This window comes from Balearica regulorum, chromosome 27 (assembly GCF_011004875.1).
Source record: "Balearica regulorum gibbericeps isolate bBalReg1 chromosome 27, bBalReg1.pri, whole genome shotgun sequence".
In the NCBI taxonomy this organism is placed as follows: Eukaryota; Metazoa; Chordata; class Aves; order Gruiformes; family Gruidae; genus Balearica; species Balearica regulorum.
Window position 1 is genome coordinate 332,024 of NC_046210.1, and position 16,735 is coordinate 348,758.

Here is a 16,735-nt window from a genome sequence, read left to right on the forward strand (position 1 = left end):
CGCGCCCCGTCAAAACCCGGCGGAGGCGGCGCCGGCAGCGCAGAGACCGGCAGCGGTACCGGCAGCAGCAGGCAGGGACGGGCACGGGCAGCGCGGGGCAGCGGAGGGCAGGGAGCAGGCAGCGCCCGGCAGCAGAGGGGGGCGGGCAGGGCAGGGCAGGGGAAGGCAGGGCAGGGGTGCAGGCAGGGCAGGGGTGCAGGCAGCACGAGGGGCTGCGGGCAGGGGGCAGGCACCGCAGGGTAGGGTTGCGGGCAGAGGTACAGGCAGCGCGGCGTAGGTGTGCCGGCAGCAGCAGGGACCGCGGGCAGCACAGGGCAGGGGTGCGGGCAGGGCAGGGACCAGCGGGCAGCATGACGGGGGACACCGGCGTCCCCCAGCACCCTGCGGCCTCGTCCCCCCGCGCCCCGGGGTGCCGCTGAGCACCGTCGGCCGGACCCCGCAGCCGGCGGGACCATGGAGGGCCCCGAGGGCGGTTACTCGGTACAAGCCACCGCCGCCATCGCCGCCGCCATCACCTTCCTGGTGCTGTTCACCATCACGGGCAACGTGCTGGTGATCCTGGCCGTGCTGAGCAGCCGCTCGCTGCGGGCGCCCCAAAACCTCTTCTTGGTGTCGCTGGCGGCCGCCGACATCTTGGTGGCCACCCTCATCATCCCCTTCTCCTTGGCCAACGAGCTCCTGGGCTACTGGTACTTCGAGAAGACGTGGTGCGAGATCTACCTGGCTTTGGACGTGCTCTTCTGCACCTCCTCCATCGTCCACCTCTGCGCCATCAGCCTGGACCGTTACTGGTCGGTCAGCCGCGCCATCGAGTACAACGCCAAGCGGACGCCGCGGCGCATCAAGTGCAGCATCCTCATCGTCTGGACCATCGCCGCCGTCATCTCCCTCCCGCCCTTGGTCTACAAAGGGGAGAAGAAGGCGGCGGCGGGGGGGCGGCCGCAGTGCAAGCTCAACGAGGAGGCCTGGTACGTCCTCTCCTCCAGCGTCGGCTCCTTCTTCGCCCCGTGTCTCATCATGATCCTCGTCTACCTGCGCATCTACCTGATCGCCAAACGCCGCCACCGCTCCCACCCCTCCGGCTCCAAACCGCCGGGATCAGTGCCGCCAAACGTCACCCCCCCGACCGCCGCGGACCCCCCGGGGACCTGCCCGCCGGCAGACAGGACCTCGCTGCTGAGCCCAGAGGAGCCCCCGACGTCCCCCGGCGCCGGGGCGGGGGCGTCCCCGCAGTCCGGGGGACGCCCCAGGGACACCTTGGCCACCGGGACGGGGCGGGTGGTGTTGGCGCATCGGCCGCCAGCGTTGAACCCTTGGAGGAGGAAGACTCAGGTCAACCGGGAGAAACGTTTCACCTTCGTCTTGGCCGTGGTCATCGGCGTCTTCGTCCTCTGCTGGTTCCCCTTCTTCTTCCTCTACAGCCTGGGTGCCCTCTGCCCCCGGCGCTGCAAGGTCCCCGACGGCGTCTTCCAGTTCTTCTTCTGGATCGGGTACTGCAACAGCTCCCTCAACCCCGTCATCTACACCGTCTTCAACCAGGACTTCCGCAAGGCTTTCCGACGCCTCCTCTGCCGCCGCCGAGCCCCGACACCCTGGTGAGGGGCTCTGGCCGCTCCCTTCCTCCTCCTCCTCCTCCTCCTCCTCTTCCTCCTGGCTGCGCTCGCTGCCTGGAGCATCCCTCGGGTTCGGGGGGGGGCGGGGGGGGGCTTTGAAGCCCCCCGAAGTGACGATGGGTTTTCCCCCGGCCACCTGCCCGCCCGCTGCCTTCTCTCGCTGCCAGATTTCCCTGGGGGCCTTGGCGGGGGGGGGGGGGGGGGGGGCACATGCCACCGCACCACAACCCCCGTCCCCAAACTCGGTGACATCCCGGCAGACCCTCCCCCCAGCGCCGCAGCCTTTTAACAATAAAAGATATTTTGTAATAAGAAAAAATGTCACTTTTTGTCAAAGGGGGGGTGAGGGGGGGGCCGGGGTGTGTGTCCACCCCCCCCCCCCCCAGCTCCCAGGGGACCGTTGGGGACAAGAGCCGCGGCCCGTGACGGCCGGCAGCGCGGCCGGGAGGAATGTGTGCCGGCAGAGCGGGAACACGATGTCTGGGAGGGGGCGGTTATTTATGGCAGCACCCGGGAAGGAATAAATAATAATAATGAAAAAAAAACCAAAAAAACCCTAAACAACCCCAAAGAATAACTCTCTGCAGCTGCCGGCCCCGAGGACGTTCAACCCGATGGGGGACGGGGACGGAGCCCGGCGTCGGGGGACCCCAGTGGGGTCGGGGTTCCCAGGTGTCTCGTATAGGGTTGTGCTGCCGCCGGGGTGAGGGTGAGGCATGTCGGGGGGTTTGTGGGTTGTGACCCACGCTGGGGTGTTGTGACCCACACGGGTGTAACCGTGGGTCACGACAGAGCGTTGTGACCCACGCTGGTGTATTGTGGTTCGTGACGGTGTATCGCGACCCACAGCAGGGTATCGCGACCCACACTGCCGGGTCATGATTCATGACGGCACGTCGTGACCCACACCGCTGCGTGGTGACTCACGCTGCTGTGCCACGACTCACCGTGGCGCACGGTGCCCCACGCCGGTGGGCGGTGACCCCCCCTCACCGGGAAACTGTGACCCACAACTGGTACGTGGCGAGTCGGGATGGTGCACGATGCCCCCCACCAGTGTCTGGTGCCCCCCACCAGTGTCTGGTGCCCCCCACCAGTATATCACACCTCGCACTGGGGTCCCACCCCCCACACCGGTGCTCCCCATCGCCGGGGGACATGACCGGGGACAGCTCGCTTCTGCGGTGGCGGAGCCAGCCCCACCTCCTGCCCCACCGTGGGGTTTCACCTCCAGCCCCCCCCCCCGCAGAACCAGCCGGGCTTTTGGGAAGCCCTTTCCCAGCCTCCCCCCCCGGCCTCCCCGCGGAGCCCGGCACGGCTGGCGGCCGTTGGCCCTTCCCGGCGCGCTGGGAGGATGCTCGGGGTGGGAGAGGTCGTGCGAACGGGGCCAGGGCCGCGGGGCTGCGCACGCCGAGCCGCTGGACCCCCGCCAGCCAGGCCCCGGGGTGGCTGGACCCGCTCCCGGCCTCCCCCGCCACGTCCCGCCGCGGCCCCTCTGCCCCACGGCTGCGCCCGCGCCGACCACTGCGCACCCCACGTCAGGCAGGGGGGAATGTGGGGCTGGATGTGGTCTCGTTGTGGGGCTGGGAATGGTCCTGTGGGGCTGGATATGGCCCCATGGGGCTGGCAATGGGGCTGGGGAGGGGCTCAGCGCGGTCCTGTGGGGCTGGATATGGCCCTGTGGGGCTGGGGGGAGGCTCAGCGCGGTCCTGTGGGGCTGGGCATCGTTCTGTGGGGCTGGGCAGGGCCCCGATCCCCCCCCGGCCCCCCCAGCGCTGCCGGCTCTGCCCCCCCCGACCTTCCCCCCCCCTTCCACCCCCCACTAATTCCCCCCAAAACAGCCCCCGGGTTGCCATGGCAATTCCTTAATTTCCCCCCCCCCCCCCCCCCCCCGCCCCGCATATTCAGTGGAATCAGGTTTGCTGCAAAAATACGGCTGCGGAAATTCAAGCGGGGTGAGCTTTTTGCTGCAAAATAAGTTAAAATAGGTTAAAATGGGTTAAAATGGGTTAAAAATGGGTTTCAAAAGGGTTTCTTTCCCTTCCGGCGCTGACCCCCACGGTGAAGCCGTCGTGCCGTTGACCCGCCGGCCCCGGCGTTATCACCGCTGGGGAAGCGGCAGGAGGGGGAGGTTAATTAAGCAGAAATATTAATTGCTGACGTCCTCCCCCGGGCTCTGGGTTTGAGCTGGGGGGGGTGTGGGGATGCTCAGGATCCAAACTGGGACCAGTACGAAAACGCTGCCTCAAACTGGTGCGGGAAATCCTCGCAGGGAGCTTGGATGCTGCTGTGAGGTGCAACGAGTTCTTGCCAGGGCTCAGCCTGCTTGAGCTGGGGCTGTTCCAGGGTTTACCCCCCCCCCACCCCTGGCGAGGGGCTTTTAATTAACGCCGGTTAGTTATGGGAGGAAATATCGCAAAAACACGATGGACGGGCCAAACCCCTCGGCGCCTGGGATGATCCCTCCTGCGATCTTTTATTTTATTTTTAGGGTTTTGACAAAATTTGGCCACTTTCACCAGCGACGGAAGGTCAGGCGGGAAGGCAGCGGGGGGGGGTGGGGGTGTTATTTCTTCACGGGGGGAAGGGGGAATGCGCGTTCCCGGGCAAATATTTAAAAATAAGGAGCTGGGAACGGCTGCGAAAGCTTTTTGTTTGTGTTTTTGGGTTAATGGCAGAGCAATAAACGGCGGGGAAGGGAAGATACGGTAACCATGGCCACGGCGGGGTGGGGGGGGGGCACGGCGGCCGCTTTACGCTTCAAATATTTAAAAATGGAACTAAAAAAGAGAAAAAAAAAAAAAAAATGGGTTGGGTTGCCCGAAATCTGCCCGTTTGGGTGATGTTTGAAGGGGTCTCGGGGTGACGTCGGCGGGAAGGTGCTTTGCTGTTGTCGGGGGGGCGGTGTGAGTGTGTCCCCCGGGAAAGGCGGAGAACGGCAGGAAAAGGCAGGAAAAGGCAGAAAAAGGCAGGAAAAGGCAGAAAAAGGCAGAAAAAGGCAGAAAAAGGCAGAAGAGACCGGCAGAGACGGGCGAGCAGCAGCCGGGCAGCCGTGCGGCCCAGCCGTACACGCGTCGGGCCTGTTCTGGGAGCAGCCGGGCTCAGGGCAGCAGGATCCGGCCAAACCGCCCCGGACACCCCCGGTGCCACCGCACCCCCATCCCCCCCCCCGGTAAATAAATGGGGGTTCTTCCCCCCCCCCCATGTTCATGTCTTTTCCCCCTTTTTCCTCTCTCCTCTCTTTTTTTCCCTTTTCCCCTTCCCGTCGTTTTTCCCCTTTTTCTCCCCCCCATCGCACCCCCCCCCCGCAGGGGCCCGGCGGTGCCTTTTTTCTTTCTTTTTATTTTATTTTTTTTTTTTTTGGGTGGGTTCGGGCAGATTCACCCATCCGGGCTCCCCCCACCGCTCCCCGGAGGGGGTTGGGGTGATGGGGGCGGGGCCTGGGGCAGGGGGCGGGGCGAGAGGGGCGCGTGGCTTTGGGAGGTGGGCGTGGCTTCTGGGAAGGGGGAGTGGCTTTCTGTGAAGGGGCGTGGCTACGAGGAAGTGGGTGTGGCTTTTTTGAAGGAGGCATGGCTTTTTGAAAGGGGCGTGGCTTTTGGGTGGTGGGCGTGGCCTGGGAAGGGGCGTGGCCTGGGAAGGGGCGTGGCCTGGGAAGGGGCGTGGCCAGGGAAGGGGCGTGGCCAGGCGGCCGGGCCTGCGGCGGGTGAGCGGTGGGGGGGGGGGGGGGGTTGCGCTGCCCCCGGCCGTGGGGACCCACGGGGGGGCTGACGGGGGGGCTGACGGGGGGGCCCTGTGCCACTGCGCCCTCCGGGCCCTCCCCCAGTCAGAGGTCCCGCCTCTTTCTTGTCTTTTTTGCAGGACCCCCCAGCACCCCCCACCCCCGGCCCCACGCGGGGGCTGCCAGCGCCGCCCCCCCCCCCACCCGTGACAGCCCGTCCCCGAGGTACGTGACCCCCCCCCCGGGGCAAGGATGGGCGCGGGGGGGGATGCTCTGCTCCCCAGACACGGGGGGACCCCCTTGCCCCCCCCCCCCGCCCCGAAGTCCCCCCCTGTGCACCCACCCACAGCGCCGGGGGGTCCCACGGGGGGGTCCCACCCCCACAGGGGTCTCCTTCCCTGCCCCCCCCCGCTCTTCCTTCCCCCCCGGCAGCATTTCAGACCCAAGCTGGCTTTGCTTTCCTCCCCCCATCTCTTTTTTTCTTTTTTTTTTTTTTTTTGGGGTGTGGGGGGGTAAAACCCCTTAAACCCTGCCCCACACCTGGGGGGTGCTGAGACCTTGCGGGGAGGGGGGGGTGTCTCTCCTACAAGCACCCCCTCTCCCAGCACGGGTGGGCGATGCTGGGTGCCCCCAAGTTCGATATTTGGGGGGGGGGGGGGGTGGGTGCTGGGCTGTCGGCGTTTTGGGGCAAACTGGGGGGTTTTGGGGCAGGGATCGGCATCTCCTCCCCGGGGGGGGGTGAGGGGGGGAGGGCGTGGGAGGAAAAGCGATTCGCAGCCGCACCGGAGCTCGGTGGCGAGGAATAAATTCGTGTTCCCGAGGGCTTTTGGCGCGTTGGCTGCTGGGTTGGGGTTTGGGGTGGGGGTGGGTTTTTTGTAATAATAATATTTTTTCCCCCCTCTCTTTCGACGCTGAGCCATCCGTTCCCCCGCCGAGGAGCGGGGAGCGGGTCCCTTCCCCGCCAAGGCCTGAAGCGAGGAGAGGGGCTCGGCCACGTCCCCTCGGGGCTGGGGGGGGGAACACGCCTCAATCCGCCCCTTCGATCCCAGATAAATTTGTTTTATTTCTCTCCCCAGTAGCGTTTCTCCTCCCGAGTGCGTTTTGGGGAGCATTCCCCGATATTGGGTATTTCCAGGGTTTGTGCCAGCCCCCCCACCCCGTCCCCCATCCCCCTTTCTCCCCTCAGATGAAAACCTGGGTCTGCGATTCGGGGCAGAAACTGGAAATTTTCATCCCTTTTCTGGGCAAATACCGTCCGTTATCGGGGCGTTGCTGCCAGACCTGCACCCCGAAGAGCTGGGTAAGAGCGCAGGAAGCTCCGGGGTTCCCCAAACCTGCTTGGGAAGAGGGTTTGGGCCCAGGGGCAGCCAACCCCCCCCCTCACCCCCCTTCCCAATTAAAAATCCGACCCGCCACTGCCGTACGAACCGAGCCGGTTTTCTCCTTCCAGGATGGTTTCCACCACCAGCACCTCTCCTCCCTCGGCTTCCGCGACGCCGTCCGGGTGACGGAGGAGGACACGCGGTGAGCTCTGTGCCGGGAAACCGTCGGGCGAACCACGTTTTCCCCCTCCCCCCGATATTTTATTCCCCTTTCTGTCCAAATCCCCCCGGCAGTCGGGGCGCGGGGATGCCTCTCCATCAGCCTTTCTCCTTAATTAGCGCCAAAAGGAGTCGGGTTAATTGTATTTGGAAAGGCTGGAAGACGCATCCCCGAGCGCGGAGCGTTAATAAAAGCGGAGGGGAGAGGGTTTGGGGTGAAGTCGGCCGCGGCGTCGAGGATTTGGGGTTGGTTTGTTTGGGGTTTTTAATTTTTTAAACAAAACTTGATATCTCGATGCCGTCGGGAAGAGCTTGGCCGGGGAGGACCGGGGGTGTTTTCCTTCTGCTTTCCGCCTTCGGCGCAGGGACGAGCTCGCGCGCACCGAACTCGGAGCAAGGCTGGCTCCCGGCCGCGGGGCAGAGCAGGAACGGCCCGTTTCTTCCCCAAACCCCTCCCGCCCGTCCTCCTCCCCACGGGTCGCAGCTCCGGACCTCAACCAGCCTTTTCCTCCATCCGAGGAGCCCACGTGGAGCCCGGGAGCCGTTTCCTTGCCAAATGCCTGATACTTACTTATTTATTTTTTAATTCCGGAGGTGCCGGGCTCCTTCGGTTCCTCTCCCTTTTCAGAGCGTTCCCCGGTGGCTTAGCAATTTTGCGTTTTATTTTTCCAAATTGGGTCATTATACTCCCATTCAGCTTGAAATATCCCAGCTCCGGCTTTCAAACCTTTTGAATAATTCATCGCCGCTCGCAACGGCTCGGGCCCTGCGGGGTGGCTAAAAAAGAACCCGGCGATGGGCGGCCGAGGTCACGAGCGGAACGACGAAGGCCTGAACCTCCCATGTCCCTCCCTGGGTTGCCCGCGCGCTCTGCGATATCTAAAACCTCGGTCCCGTCCCTTTCGGGTGCCGCCGAGCTCCGATTTGGGGACAGATTTGGAAAAGTCGCCGATTTGGGACCTTCGTGGCGCGTTTCTGGCGATTGCAGGTTTCCTCCCCGCGTGAGGAGCGATGCCGCGATGGCCCGGAGCATGGCTCTGCTTACGCCTCCGTTTTCCCAGCTGTAAAACGGGGGAAAAAAAACCCCTCCAATTCTTGCCAACAACCAGTTTGAAGGAGGCTGAGCGCCCCGAAAAACCCTCTAACCGGCGGGACGTCGCTGTCTTGTCTCCCTGCCCAAGGTACCGGGGATGGCTGGTCCGAAGGGTCTGCGGTTTCCTCGCCGTCTGGGGCTGGAAAGTTCCCGCCGACACCCCCGGAGATCTCCCGGCGAGGATCTGCTGCAGCAGGAGGTAGGTGGGAGCAGCCGAGGGGCTCTCCGGGGCTCCCCCCCCCCACACCCTGACCCTCCCCGGCAGGACCCGTGTCATCGTTTGCCCATCCCGCGGGATTCCGCCCGTGGTCGGAGCGAGGGACGCGCTGGTCCGTGACGGAAAGGTGTCGGCTTCCCCTCGCTGCCGCGCTTTTCCCAAAAACCAGCCACCGGAAAGGGGCCGGTGCCGCGGTTCGGCGGGGAACCGGCTCTCCCGGCTGCGGGCTCTGTCCCGGCTCTCCGGCTTCGCCCCCATCCCGAGCACGCGGCGGCCGGGGTGACGTGGCCTCGTCAGGCAACCGTCACCGAAATCGTCGTCACCGTTAATTACCCAGCGCGAGGCTGGCGGCCGGTGCATCGCAGTCGGTCTCCCACAGAACGGTGGGGTTTGGGGGTTTGGTTGGGGGTTTTTTTTAACCCCTCGCTCTGCCTTGCGCTTCCCACCCCCCTCGCAGGGTACGGGGTGTCGCCACCGGCCGGTCCCGCGGCTCGAGGGGGGACGGCGAATCCCACCGGCGGTGGAAGGAGAAAGCGCTCGAGGTCCTGTCAGAGATCCAGGCGCCGCTCTCCCTTCTCCTGCTCAGGTCCGCGCTCCCGCTGCGGGGCGGGTTTGGGGGTGCGCACCCCCCGCACGGGCATCCCCCCCCTCCTCCGTGAGGGATCCCGGGTCCTGGCTGGGGGATTCCCAGTCCCTCTCCTCCGCTCCGGGTCTCTCGCGCTCATAATTTAGGCGTTCGGCCCCTTCGGGTGGGATTTGAGCGGAGGCTCCGTGCCTGGCTCCCACGAGGGATCCCTTGGGGGGTGCACAGGGATCTTTTGGGGGGTGCACAGGATCCCTTCGGGGGTGCACAGGGATCTTTTGGGGGACACGTGTGCGGAGAGCCCGGGGCTGCACCCTTGGGGTCCCGCGCAGCTCCCGGGGGATGGATTTTCCCCCCCAGTTTCTTCCAGGGAGCTGGAATCTGACACGGGAGCAGAGAAGAGAGGGAGGAAAAAAACCCAAACCCCCAAAAAACCCCACCTGGGAGGGTGGAAAGCAAAGCGAAGCAAAAGGGAACTTTTTCCTTTCTCTCTCTCTCCCCCTTCTTCTCATTTTTTTTTCCCCCCTCCTGTCATTGAGAAATTGGCAATTAAAGGTTGCATCGTAGCCTAATTGCTCGTCTGATTGAGCTGTAATAAAAGAACCCTCTGAGCACTCTGAAGTATTTAAAGGGAAGAAATTACCCAGGGGATAAAAGCCTTCGGATCCTTCCCGTAAACAGCGTGTGCGGGAGGACGGGGAGATGGAGAGATGGAGGGCTAATTGACTCCGGCTTTTGTTGCCGGGGTGGTGGGGGGGAGACGGAGGTGGGCTTGTCACATCCAGCCTTTAATGCCTTAACTTAAGTTATACTAAAGCTGTTTATTTGCTTTACGGGAGCTGAGAAGTGACATTTTGAGTCGAGCTCTCACGCAACCCCCTTTTGCTGCTTTGGCTGGGGAAACTGAGGCAGGGAAGGGTGGCTTGGCTGAGGTCTCCTGGGGGGGTGGGGGGGGAGCTTTGGGGGCACCCCGGCCCCCGCGGCATTGCTAACTTGCTGCTTTTCCCGCAGGCTGTGCAACTGGGCTCTGCTCAAGCTCCTCGGCCGCCTCTTCCTCAGCGTGCAGCTCCACCGAGGGCAGCTGGAGACGGTGCTGGGGGCTGCCAGGACGGTAGGGAACCCAGCGGCCGCTCTGGGCCCCCCCCGCGCCTCGCCGCCGGCTCAGCCCCGGCCGCTTTCCTTGCAGTCCGGCGTGCCGCTGGTTTTCCTCTCGATGCACAAATCCCAGCTGGATGGGCTGCTCCTGTCCTTCCTCCTCTTCTCCCAGGGGCTGGGGGTGCCCAGGGTGACGGTGGGCGACCAGCCCTGCAGCCCTCGCCTCCGGTAAGGCGCAGCGCACGCTGGCCCGGGGCACTCGCAAAGCCCCTGAGCCGTGGCGGGGAACCGGGGAAGTGGGGGGACACACACACGGGACGTGGCCCCACGCAAGGTGGGCGCCCGTGGTGTCTTCTCTCCCCCGCAGAGCCTTGCTCGGCCGCCTGGGAGGGATTTTCCTGCCTTCGAGGACGGAGCAAACGCCAAGCAGCCGGGCTGAAGGGCTCCCAGGGGCTGTCCTGGCCGCGGTAAGGTCCAGCCCGGGGTGTCGGGAGGGATGAAACATCCCCCCCACCCCCCCGAAAGTGCTCGGCAACGGTGTGTGGGGCTGGTCTCGACCACGGGCTGGCCGAGCCTTTCGGTTGCGTGATGGGTGCCGGCGGCTCCCGTGCATCCCCGGGTCCCCCCAGCCCGACCCCGTCTGTCCCAGCAGTACGTCGAGGAGGTGCTGAGGAGCCGGCAGCCTCTGCTCATCTTCCTGGAAGAGCCCCCCGTCGCCCTGCGCCTCTCTGCCCCTGCCCGGCAGTGGCTGACCCTGGTGTACCGAGCCGTGCGGGACGGCGCCGTCCCCGACGTGCTCCTGGTCCCCGTGGGCATCGCCTACGACCTGGTCCCCGGCGGTTCGCACCGGGAAGGAACGGTGAGGACGCAGCAGCACCCAAATCGCCGGGCGCGTCCCTCGCCTCCGTCGCCCCGTTAACCGCCTCGATCCCCTCTCCTCCCAGCGCGGGGCTCGGACCCTCGGCGCCTGTCTCTGGGCGGCGTGCCGGGCCGTACGCCAAAACCTCGGCTGCGCCCGCGTGGACTTCGCCCAGCCCTTCTCCTTACAGGTACGGCGGCGGGGGGGTCTAGCCAGGGGCTCTCTGGGGATCCGGCCCGGCCCTGGGGGGGGGTTATTGCCGTGACGTTCGCGGCCGCGCAAACCCCTGCGGGCGGGACGGAGGGGTTTGGGGTGGCGGCGGGGATCTGGTGTTCTCCAGGAGATCCGGTGAACCCGTCTCTAGGGGAAGCCAGGGGGGTCGCTGGGGCAATGGGGTGGCACGTGTGGGCCCTGGGCACCCGAGGGCCGCGAGCACCCTTTGTCCTTCCCAGGAATTTGCGGCCAAAACCCTCGTCAGGCAGAGCCGCATGGGGAAACGGCCGGAGGAGCTGCTGCTGCCCGCCATCCTCGGCACGTGGTAAGGAGGCACCGAGCCCCGGGGCAGCGTCTCGCCTCCGACGCCTGCCCCCCGGCCGCGCCGTCTCACCCGTTTCGCCCCGTTTCCCTCCAGCCCCGTTCAGCCGGGCAGCGACAGGGCGGAGGTTTGGGGGCCCGGCCCCGCCACGGCCGCCGGTGCAGAGGAGGAGGAGGAGATGCTGGTGACCGCGCTGGGCCTGCACTGCCTGAGCGGTGAGGGGGCTGCGGGGCAGGGGGGATCCGTCCTCCCGCCATCCCTCTGCCCGTCCATGTGGGGCTGTGGGCCGCCCGCGCTCCCCCCGTGTGCCGTTACCGGTTATTTTGGCGTGCTGGGGGGTGGGGGGGTGGGCGAAGCACCCGCTGTGTGACGTCCCTTGGGATGTCACCGCTGCTGCCTTCCCCCCCCCCCCCAGCCCCATCTCGTGCAGAGGGGCTCGGGGCGGGGGGCGAGCACCCCCGACGGCGAACGAGCGCCTCCCCCTCTCTCGCAGACGGCGTCGCCTGCTCTGCCGTCATGGCCGTGGGGATCACGTCCGCATTGCTGCTGCACAAGCACCGGGAGGTGAGACACGGGGGTGTCCAGGTTTCTGTTCCTTTGGAGCAAGGCCTCCAGAGCTTCCCCCGCCCCGCAATCGGCTCATCTTCCTCTTCCTCCAGGGCGTCTTCCTCTCCCGGCTGATGCTGGACTTTGCCTGGCTGCTGGAGGAGATCCTGCTGCGCCAGCGCGACGTCGGCTTCTCCGGGCAGCTGCGTGCCCTGGTGCAGCACAGCCTCGTCCTGCTCGGCGCTCGCCTCACCCTCTACCGCCTCTCGCCCGTCGGTGACGTCCTGGTGGTCCCCGAGGCCTCGGCGGAGGCTCTGAGGGAGCTGGACCACCACAGCGCTGCCATCCTGCCCGTCTTTGCCAGCGAGGCAGTGGGAGGTGAGGAGCAAAACATGGGGATCGGTGACACTGGAGGGGATCGGTGACACTGGAGGGGATCGGTGACACTGGAGGGGATCGGTGACGGCTCTTCCCGGCAGCCTGCGCCATCCGTGCCTTGCTGATGGAGATGCTGCCCTTCCTGGGGGCGACCGTCGGACCCTCCGGCATCGTGCTCAGTCAGGACGAGCTGCACCGCAAGACCCTGGAGCTGCTCCGGCTGCTGCCCCCAAACCTGCTGGGGCTCCAGGTAGGGGCGGGTGGCACGGCGTGGCACTGCCGTCGCGTGGAGGTGGCCCGTCGCCGCTGCCTGCCCCGATCCTCCTCTTCCCAGCCCTGCCAGCCCCTCGACTGCCGGAGCCGGGACATCGTGGACAAGCTCCTCCTGTGCGGGCTGCTGGAGGCTGAAGAGGTGGGTGCCCCCCCACCCCGGGACCCCCTCGGGGTGGCTCAGCCCTTACTGTGACCTCCGATCCTGGACGGGAAGGGGATGAGGGAGCGGGGTCCCCGTGCGGGTGACGTCAAAGGTGACGCGGCACCCGGCTTGTCCCCGCAGCCGGAGAGCGAGCGCTGGGTCTGCGACTTGGCCCCACGGCCCTTCTGCAAGGGCCGGCCCTGGGCCGGTGTGGACTTCACCGACAGCGACAGCGGCAGCGAGGACGAGGTCCCCAAGCGCTGCTTCAAGGTACGCGCGGTGGCCCCCGCCGCGTCCCCGCCGCCCCCGCGCCGGGCTGAGGAGGGTCTCACCAAACTCCGGCTTCCCTTGTGCAGCTCAGTGAGCCCCAGGGCTCGCCCGGCTTCCTCCTCTTCCTCTGCCGGCTCCTGAGCCCCGTGCTGAGGACGTACGCCAGAGCCGCGGCGTTCCTGGAGCGACCCGGCTGGCCCCAGCACGGTAGGACCCCCCCACCCCCGCCCCGTCCCCCCACCCCCAGGGTGTGCAACCGCTTCTCCAGCCACCCCAGGCCCCCCTCGGCTTGGCTTTTGGGGAAACTGAGGCACGGCCGAAGCTCCTTGGCAGCCCTGGCTCTGCACCCAGACCAGGGAGGGGCTGTGCCCCCGCCAGGAGCCGGGGGGCATTGGGGTTTGACCCCCCCCCTCCTTCCCCCGCAGAGGCAGCCTACGTGGAGGCCCTGCTGCAATTCCTGGCCGAGGAGGACGGTTTCGGTGAGTCAGAGTGGGGGAAGGACGGGGCGTCCGCCCTGCTTTGGGGGCAGCACCCCCCCCGAACCGTGCTGTGGGTGCTCCCGCCGGGATTTCTCTCCCTGCAGAGCAGCCGAACCGGAGCCTGGCCCTGAGCTCACTCCAGACCTTCAAGGAGATGGGGGTAAGCGTGGCCGGGCTCTGCCAGCCCCCGCCGGCCCCGAGCTCTTCCCCCCCCGCCCCGGTGACAATCCTGTGTCCCCCCTGCCCAGGTGCTGGAGGAGGTGCGGACCCCCGCCGGCCCCCTGCTCCACCTCGCCCAGCCTTTCCGCTCCGGCGCGAGCCGGAGGAAGCTGGAAGCCTTCATCCAGCAGTTCGCCCAGCCATAGCCGCCGGCAGGGTCGCCGCCGTGCCGATAAACGGGGGGGGAGCAGGTACCTGACCCGGCTCGTGGATTTATTGAACCCCACGGTGGGGGGAGGGGGGGCGGGGAGGGAATGGGGGGGGTAAGGCAGCCGAATCGGGGCGAGATTTGGCGTCTCCGTCGTCACACCACCTTGTTGCGGATGGTGCCCAGCTCCTGGATCTCGCACTGCACCACGTCTCCTCTCTGCGGGGGGGGCAGGGAGATGCTGGCAGCCCCCCGCTCGCCTCGTCCCCGCTCTGCCACCCCAGCCCCCCCCTTTTCCTCACCTTAAGAAACACGGGGGGCTTCTGAAAGGCCCCCACGCCAGGAGGCGTTCCCGTCAGCAAGACGTCCCCAGGGACCAGAGTGACGAACCTGAGCGGGGATGTGGGGGGACGGGACGTGTCAGCCGTGCCCCCCCTGCCCCCCCATCCCCTGGGGAGCAGTGCCACCGTCACAGACCCCCCCCCCCCCCCCGCCGCGTACCGGGAGAGCCAGGCGATGAGTTTGGGCAGTCTGAAGATGAGCTGGCTGGTGCTGCTGTCCTGCATCAGCCGCCCGTTGACGCTGCAGCGGATGCTCAGGTTGTGGACGTCTGCGGGGACAGAGGGGACGTGTCACGCCGCAGGTGGCAGGGGTGGGGGGGGGATAGGTGGGACCCCCACTGCTGTGAGTACCCCCCACACACACACCTCGGGGGAAAAACACGGATGGTTCTGGGCAAATTCGGCGCTTGCTGCCTCCTGGGGGGCCAGGAAAGACCCCCCATCCCATCCCCGTCCCGTCCCCGTCCCGTCCCCACCTGCCACCGCCTCCTTGGTGACCAGAGCCGGCCCCAGGGGACAGAAGGTGTCGAAGGTTTTCCCCAGCAGCCACTGCCTCCCGTTCCTCTTCTGCCAGTCCCGGGCGCTGATGTCGTTGGCCACCGTGAAGCCCACGATGTGATCCAGCGCCGACGACTCCTTGCCGGGGCGGGGAGGGGGGGGGAAAGAGGCTCGTTAATCCGGGGTGCGGGGACACGCAGAGACCCCACCGAAAGGAGAAGGGGGTCGGTGGGGGGGTTACCTCGATGTGCCGCCCCTTCTTCCCGATGACGGCGGCCAGCTCCACCTCCCAGTCCACCTCCTGGGGGGAGAAAACGGGGTGCCGGGGGGGGGCCGGGAGGGGCTGCGCCCCACGGGGGGGATCGTGGGGGTACTCACGCTGCTCTCCTCGGGGTGCACGATGTCATCGAAGGGCCCGATGATGGCGCTGGGGAACTTGCTGAAGATGATGGGCTCCTTGGGGATCTTGACGTCCTGCTCCAGGCAGTGGTCGCGGTAGTTGAGCCCCACGCAGATCACCTTCTCCGGGTCCCCGACCGGCGCCAGGAGCCGCACGGTCTCCCGTGGCAGCCGGTGCCGACCCGAGTCCAGCGCCCTGCGGGACCCGTGGGGCTCAGCGCCGGCGGGGGCCGGATCCGGCGGCGGTGCCGGTGCCGCCAAGGCGAGGACACCCACCTCTGCGCGGCGGCCAGGCCGCTCTGGCCGCTCTCCAGGAAGGCGCGCATGGAGCGGGGCAGCGCCGGCTCCGCCGCGCTCAGGTCCACCACGTTCCCCCCGGCCGCCTCTTCCAGCCCCAGCCGGGTCTCGCCGCCCCCGGCCCCCCGGAACCGCACCAGCCGCATGGCCCTCGGCAGGCGCATCTGTCACCTGCGGGACCAGATCCCGGGGATCCCGCCTCGAGCGGATCCCGGCGTCGGCCGCGGCCCCCCCCGCCCCAGGGTGCTCGGGGTCGGGGACTTCTCCCCCCAGGGCTGGATCCCTCCCGCGTGGGGTGGGGTCCCCGGGGGCTGACACCCCGCGGCGGCCGGATCCCGGCACAGGAGGGATCCTGAGGGGAGGGGAGAGGGGGCCGGGCCCTGGTGAGGAGAGGGACGGCGGATCCCCCGGGGGGGGCAGAGCCCAGCACACAGCAGCCCCCCGGCGTGGCTCCCAGGGCAGGTGGGATCTCCCAGCACCCCAGGCCGGGGGCAGCGGATCTCCAATTCCCACGCGGGCCGGATCCCGGGGGATCCCACAATGCTGCACAGCCCCCACCCCTGCGATCCCCCCCCCGACCCCTGCAGTCCCCCCCGATCCCTGTGATCCCCCGATCCCTGTGACACCCTGACCCTGCGATCCCCATGATCCCCCCGATCCCTGCGATCCCCATGATCCCTGTGATCCCCCGATCCCCGTGATCCCCTCAATCCCTGCGATCCCCTGATCGCCGCAATCCCCCCGATCCCTGCGACCCCCTGATCCCTGTGATCCCCCCCGACCCCTGCCACCCCCCCGATCCCCCCGATCCCTGCGACCCCCTGATCCCTGCGATCCCCATGATCCCCCCGATCCCTGCCATCCCCCCAATCCCTGTGATCCCCCCGATCCCTGCAATCCCCCCCACCCCTGCGATCCCCCGATCGCCGCAATCCCCCCGATCCCTGTGACTCCCTGATCCCTGTGATCCCCCTGATCCCTGCGACCCCCCCAACCCCTGCGATCCCCACAATCCCTGCGACACCCCGATCCCCCCCCGACCCCTGCCATCCCCCCGATCCCCCCGATCCCTGCCATCCCCCGATCCCTGTGATCCCCCCCGACCCCTGCCACCCCCCTGATCCCCCCGACCCCTGCCATCCCCCTGACCCCTGCCACCCCCCGATCCCCCCCGCTCCCCGCTATCTCCCCCCCCCCCCCCGCTCCGCCCCAGCCCCGGGGGATCCCGGGGGATCCGCTCCCCGCTCCCGGGGACACACACGGGGGATTCCCCGATCCCGGGGGGGAGGGGGGGGGTCCCGGGGGATCCCGGTGTCACCTACGTCACGTGCCGCGTCACTCCCCTCCGGGCACGCGCCGACCGCGCGCCTCCCGCGTGAAGGTCCCCTCGCCGAATCCCCGCCCCTCACTCGGGCCGACCAATGCCAGCGCGGCGGAGGCGGGGCCTCGCCGACGGCGCCGCCAATGGCAGCCGAGAACGCTCGACCACAC

At 67.3% G+C, this 16,735-nt stretch overlaps 3 protein-coding genes across 6 annotated transcripts; 2 read left to right on the forward strand and 1 right to left on the reverse strand.

Annotated features, from left to right (window-relative positions):
* The first annotated feature begins 192 nt into the window (after nucleotides 1-192).
* Nucleotides 193-1,897, forward strand: ADRA2B (adrenoceptor alpha 2B). The gene has a single exon (XM_075736609.1). It carries the CDS (start codon nucleotides 454-456, stop codon nucleotides 1,597-1,599), a length of 1,146 nt encoding a protein of 381 aa, XP_075592724.1. The 5' UTR covers nucleotides 193-453; the 3' UTR covers nucleotides 1,600-1,897.
* Nucleotides 1,898-5,461: 3,564 nt separating this feature from the next.
* LOC142598321 (glycerol-3-phosphate acyltransferase 2, mitochondrial-like) lies at nucleotides 5,462-13,760 on the forward strand. Of its 4 annotated transcripts, none has more exons than XM_075736615.1 (21): nucleotides 5,462-5,556; nucleotides 6,518-6,631; nucleotides 6,782-6,855; nucleotides 8,054-8,164; nucleotides 8,640-8,768; nucleotides 9,777-9,876; nucleotides 9,952-10,088; nucleotides 10,228-10,327; nucleotides 10,513-10,719; nucleotides 10,805-10,909; nucleotides 11,172-11,257; nucleotides 11,351-11,469; nucleotides 11,685-11,818; nucleotides 11,914-12,178; nucleotides 12,280-12,428; nucleotides 12,513-12,590; nucleotides 12,735-12,863; nucleotides 12,950-13,070; nucleotides 13,289-13,342; nucleotides 13,447-13,502; nucleotides 13,591-13,760. In XM_075736615.1, exons 2-21 carry the CDS (start codon nucleotides 6,518-6,520, stop codon nucleotides 13,705-13,707), a joined length of 2,385 nt encoding a protein of 794 aa, XP_075592730.1. In that variant the 5' UTR covers nucleotides 5,462-5,556; the 3' UTR covers nucleotides 13,708-13,760. The 4 variants fall into 4 exon arrangements, with proteins under 4 accessions (XP_075592730.1, XP_075592731.1, XP_075592728.1 ...); XM_075736616.1 differs by having other exon boundaries at nucleotides 11,748-11,818; XM_075736613.1 differs by having other exon boundaries at nucleotides 9,777-10,088.
* Nucleotides 13,754-16,644, reverse strand: LOC142598322 (oxaloacetate tautomerase fahd2, mitochondrial-like). The gene is made up of 8 exons (XM_075736618.1): nucleotides 16,567-16,644; nucleotides 15,224-15,415; nucleotides 14,927-15,143; nucleotides 14,790-14,849; nucleotides 14,527-14,686; nucleotides 14,211-14,319; nucleotides 14,012-14,099; nucleotides 13,754-13,928 (listed from the first exon to the last, which is right to left on the reverse strand). Exons 2-8 carry the CDS (start codon nucleotides 15,406-15,408, stop codon nucleotides 13,866-13,868), a joined length of 882 nt encoding a protein of 293 aa, XP_075592733.1. The 5' UTR covers nucleotides 15,409-15,415; nucleotides 16,567-16,644; the 3' UTR covers nucleotides 13,754-13,865.
* Nucleotides 16,645-16,735: the final 91 nt, after the last annotated feature.

Bases quoted from the DNA above. Each gene is read 5' to 3' on its own strand.
- ADRA2B (XM_075736609.1), top strand. From the start codon at position 454: ATGGAGGGCCCCGAGGGCGGTTACTCGGTACAAGCCACCGCCGCCATC.
- LOC142598321 (XM_075736613.1), top strand. From the start codon at position 6,518: ATGAAAACCTGGGTCTGCGATTCGGGGCAGAAACTGGAAATTTTCATC. The intron at 12,179-12,279 runs GTGAGGAGCAAA...TCTTCCCGGCAG, and splicing joins TGCCAGCGAGGCAGTGGGAG to CCTGCGCCATCCGTGCCTTG. The intron at 13,343-13,446 runs GTGAGTCAGAGT...CTCTCCCTGCAG, and splicing joins GGCCGAGGAGGACGGTTTCG to AGCAGCCGAACCGGAGCCTG.
- LOC142598322 (XM_075736618.1), bottom strand. From the start codon at position 15,408: ATGCGCCTGCCGAGGGCCATGCGGCTGGTGCGGTTCCGGGGGGCCGGG. The intron at 14,850-14,926 runs GTGAGTACCCCC...TTCTCCCCCCAG, and splicing joins TGCACCCCGAGGAGAGCAGC to GAGGTGGACTGGGAGGTGGA. The intron at 14,687-14,789 runs GTAACCCCCCCA...CGCCCCGGCAAG, and splicing joins AGAAGGGGCGGCACATCGAG to GAGTCGTCGGCGCTGGATCA.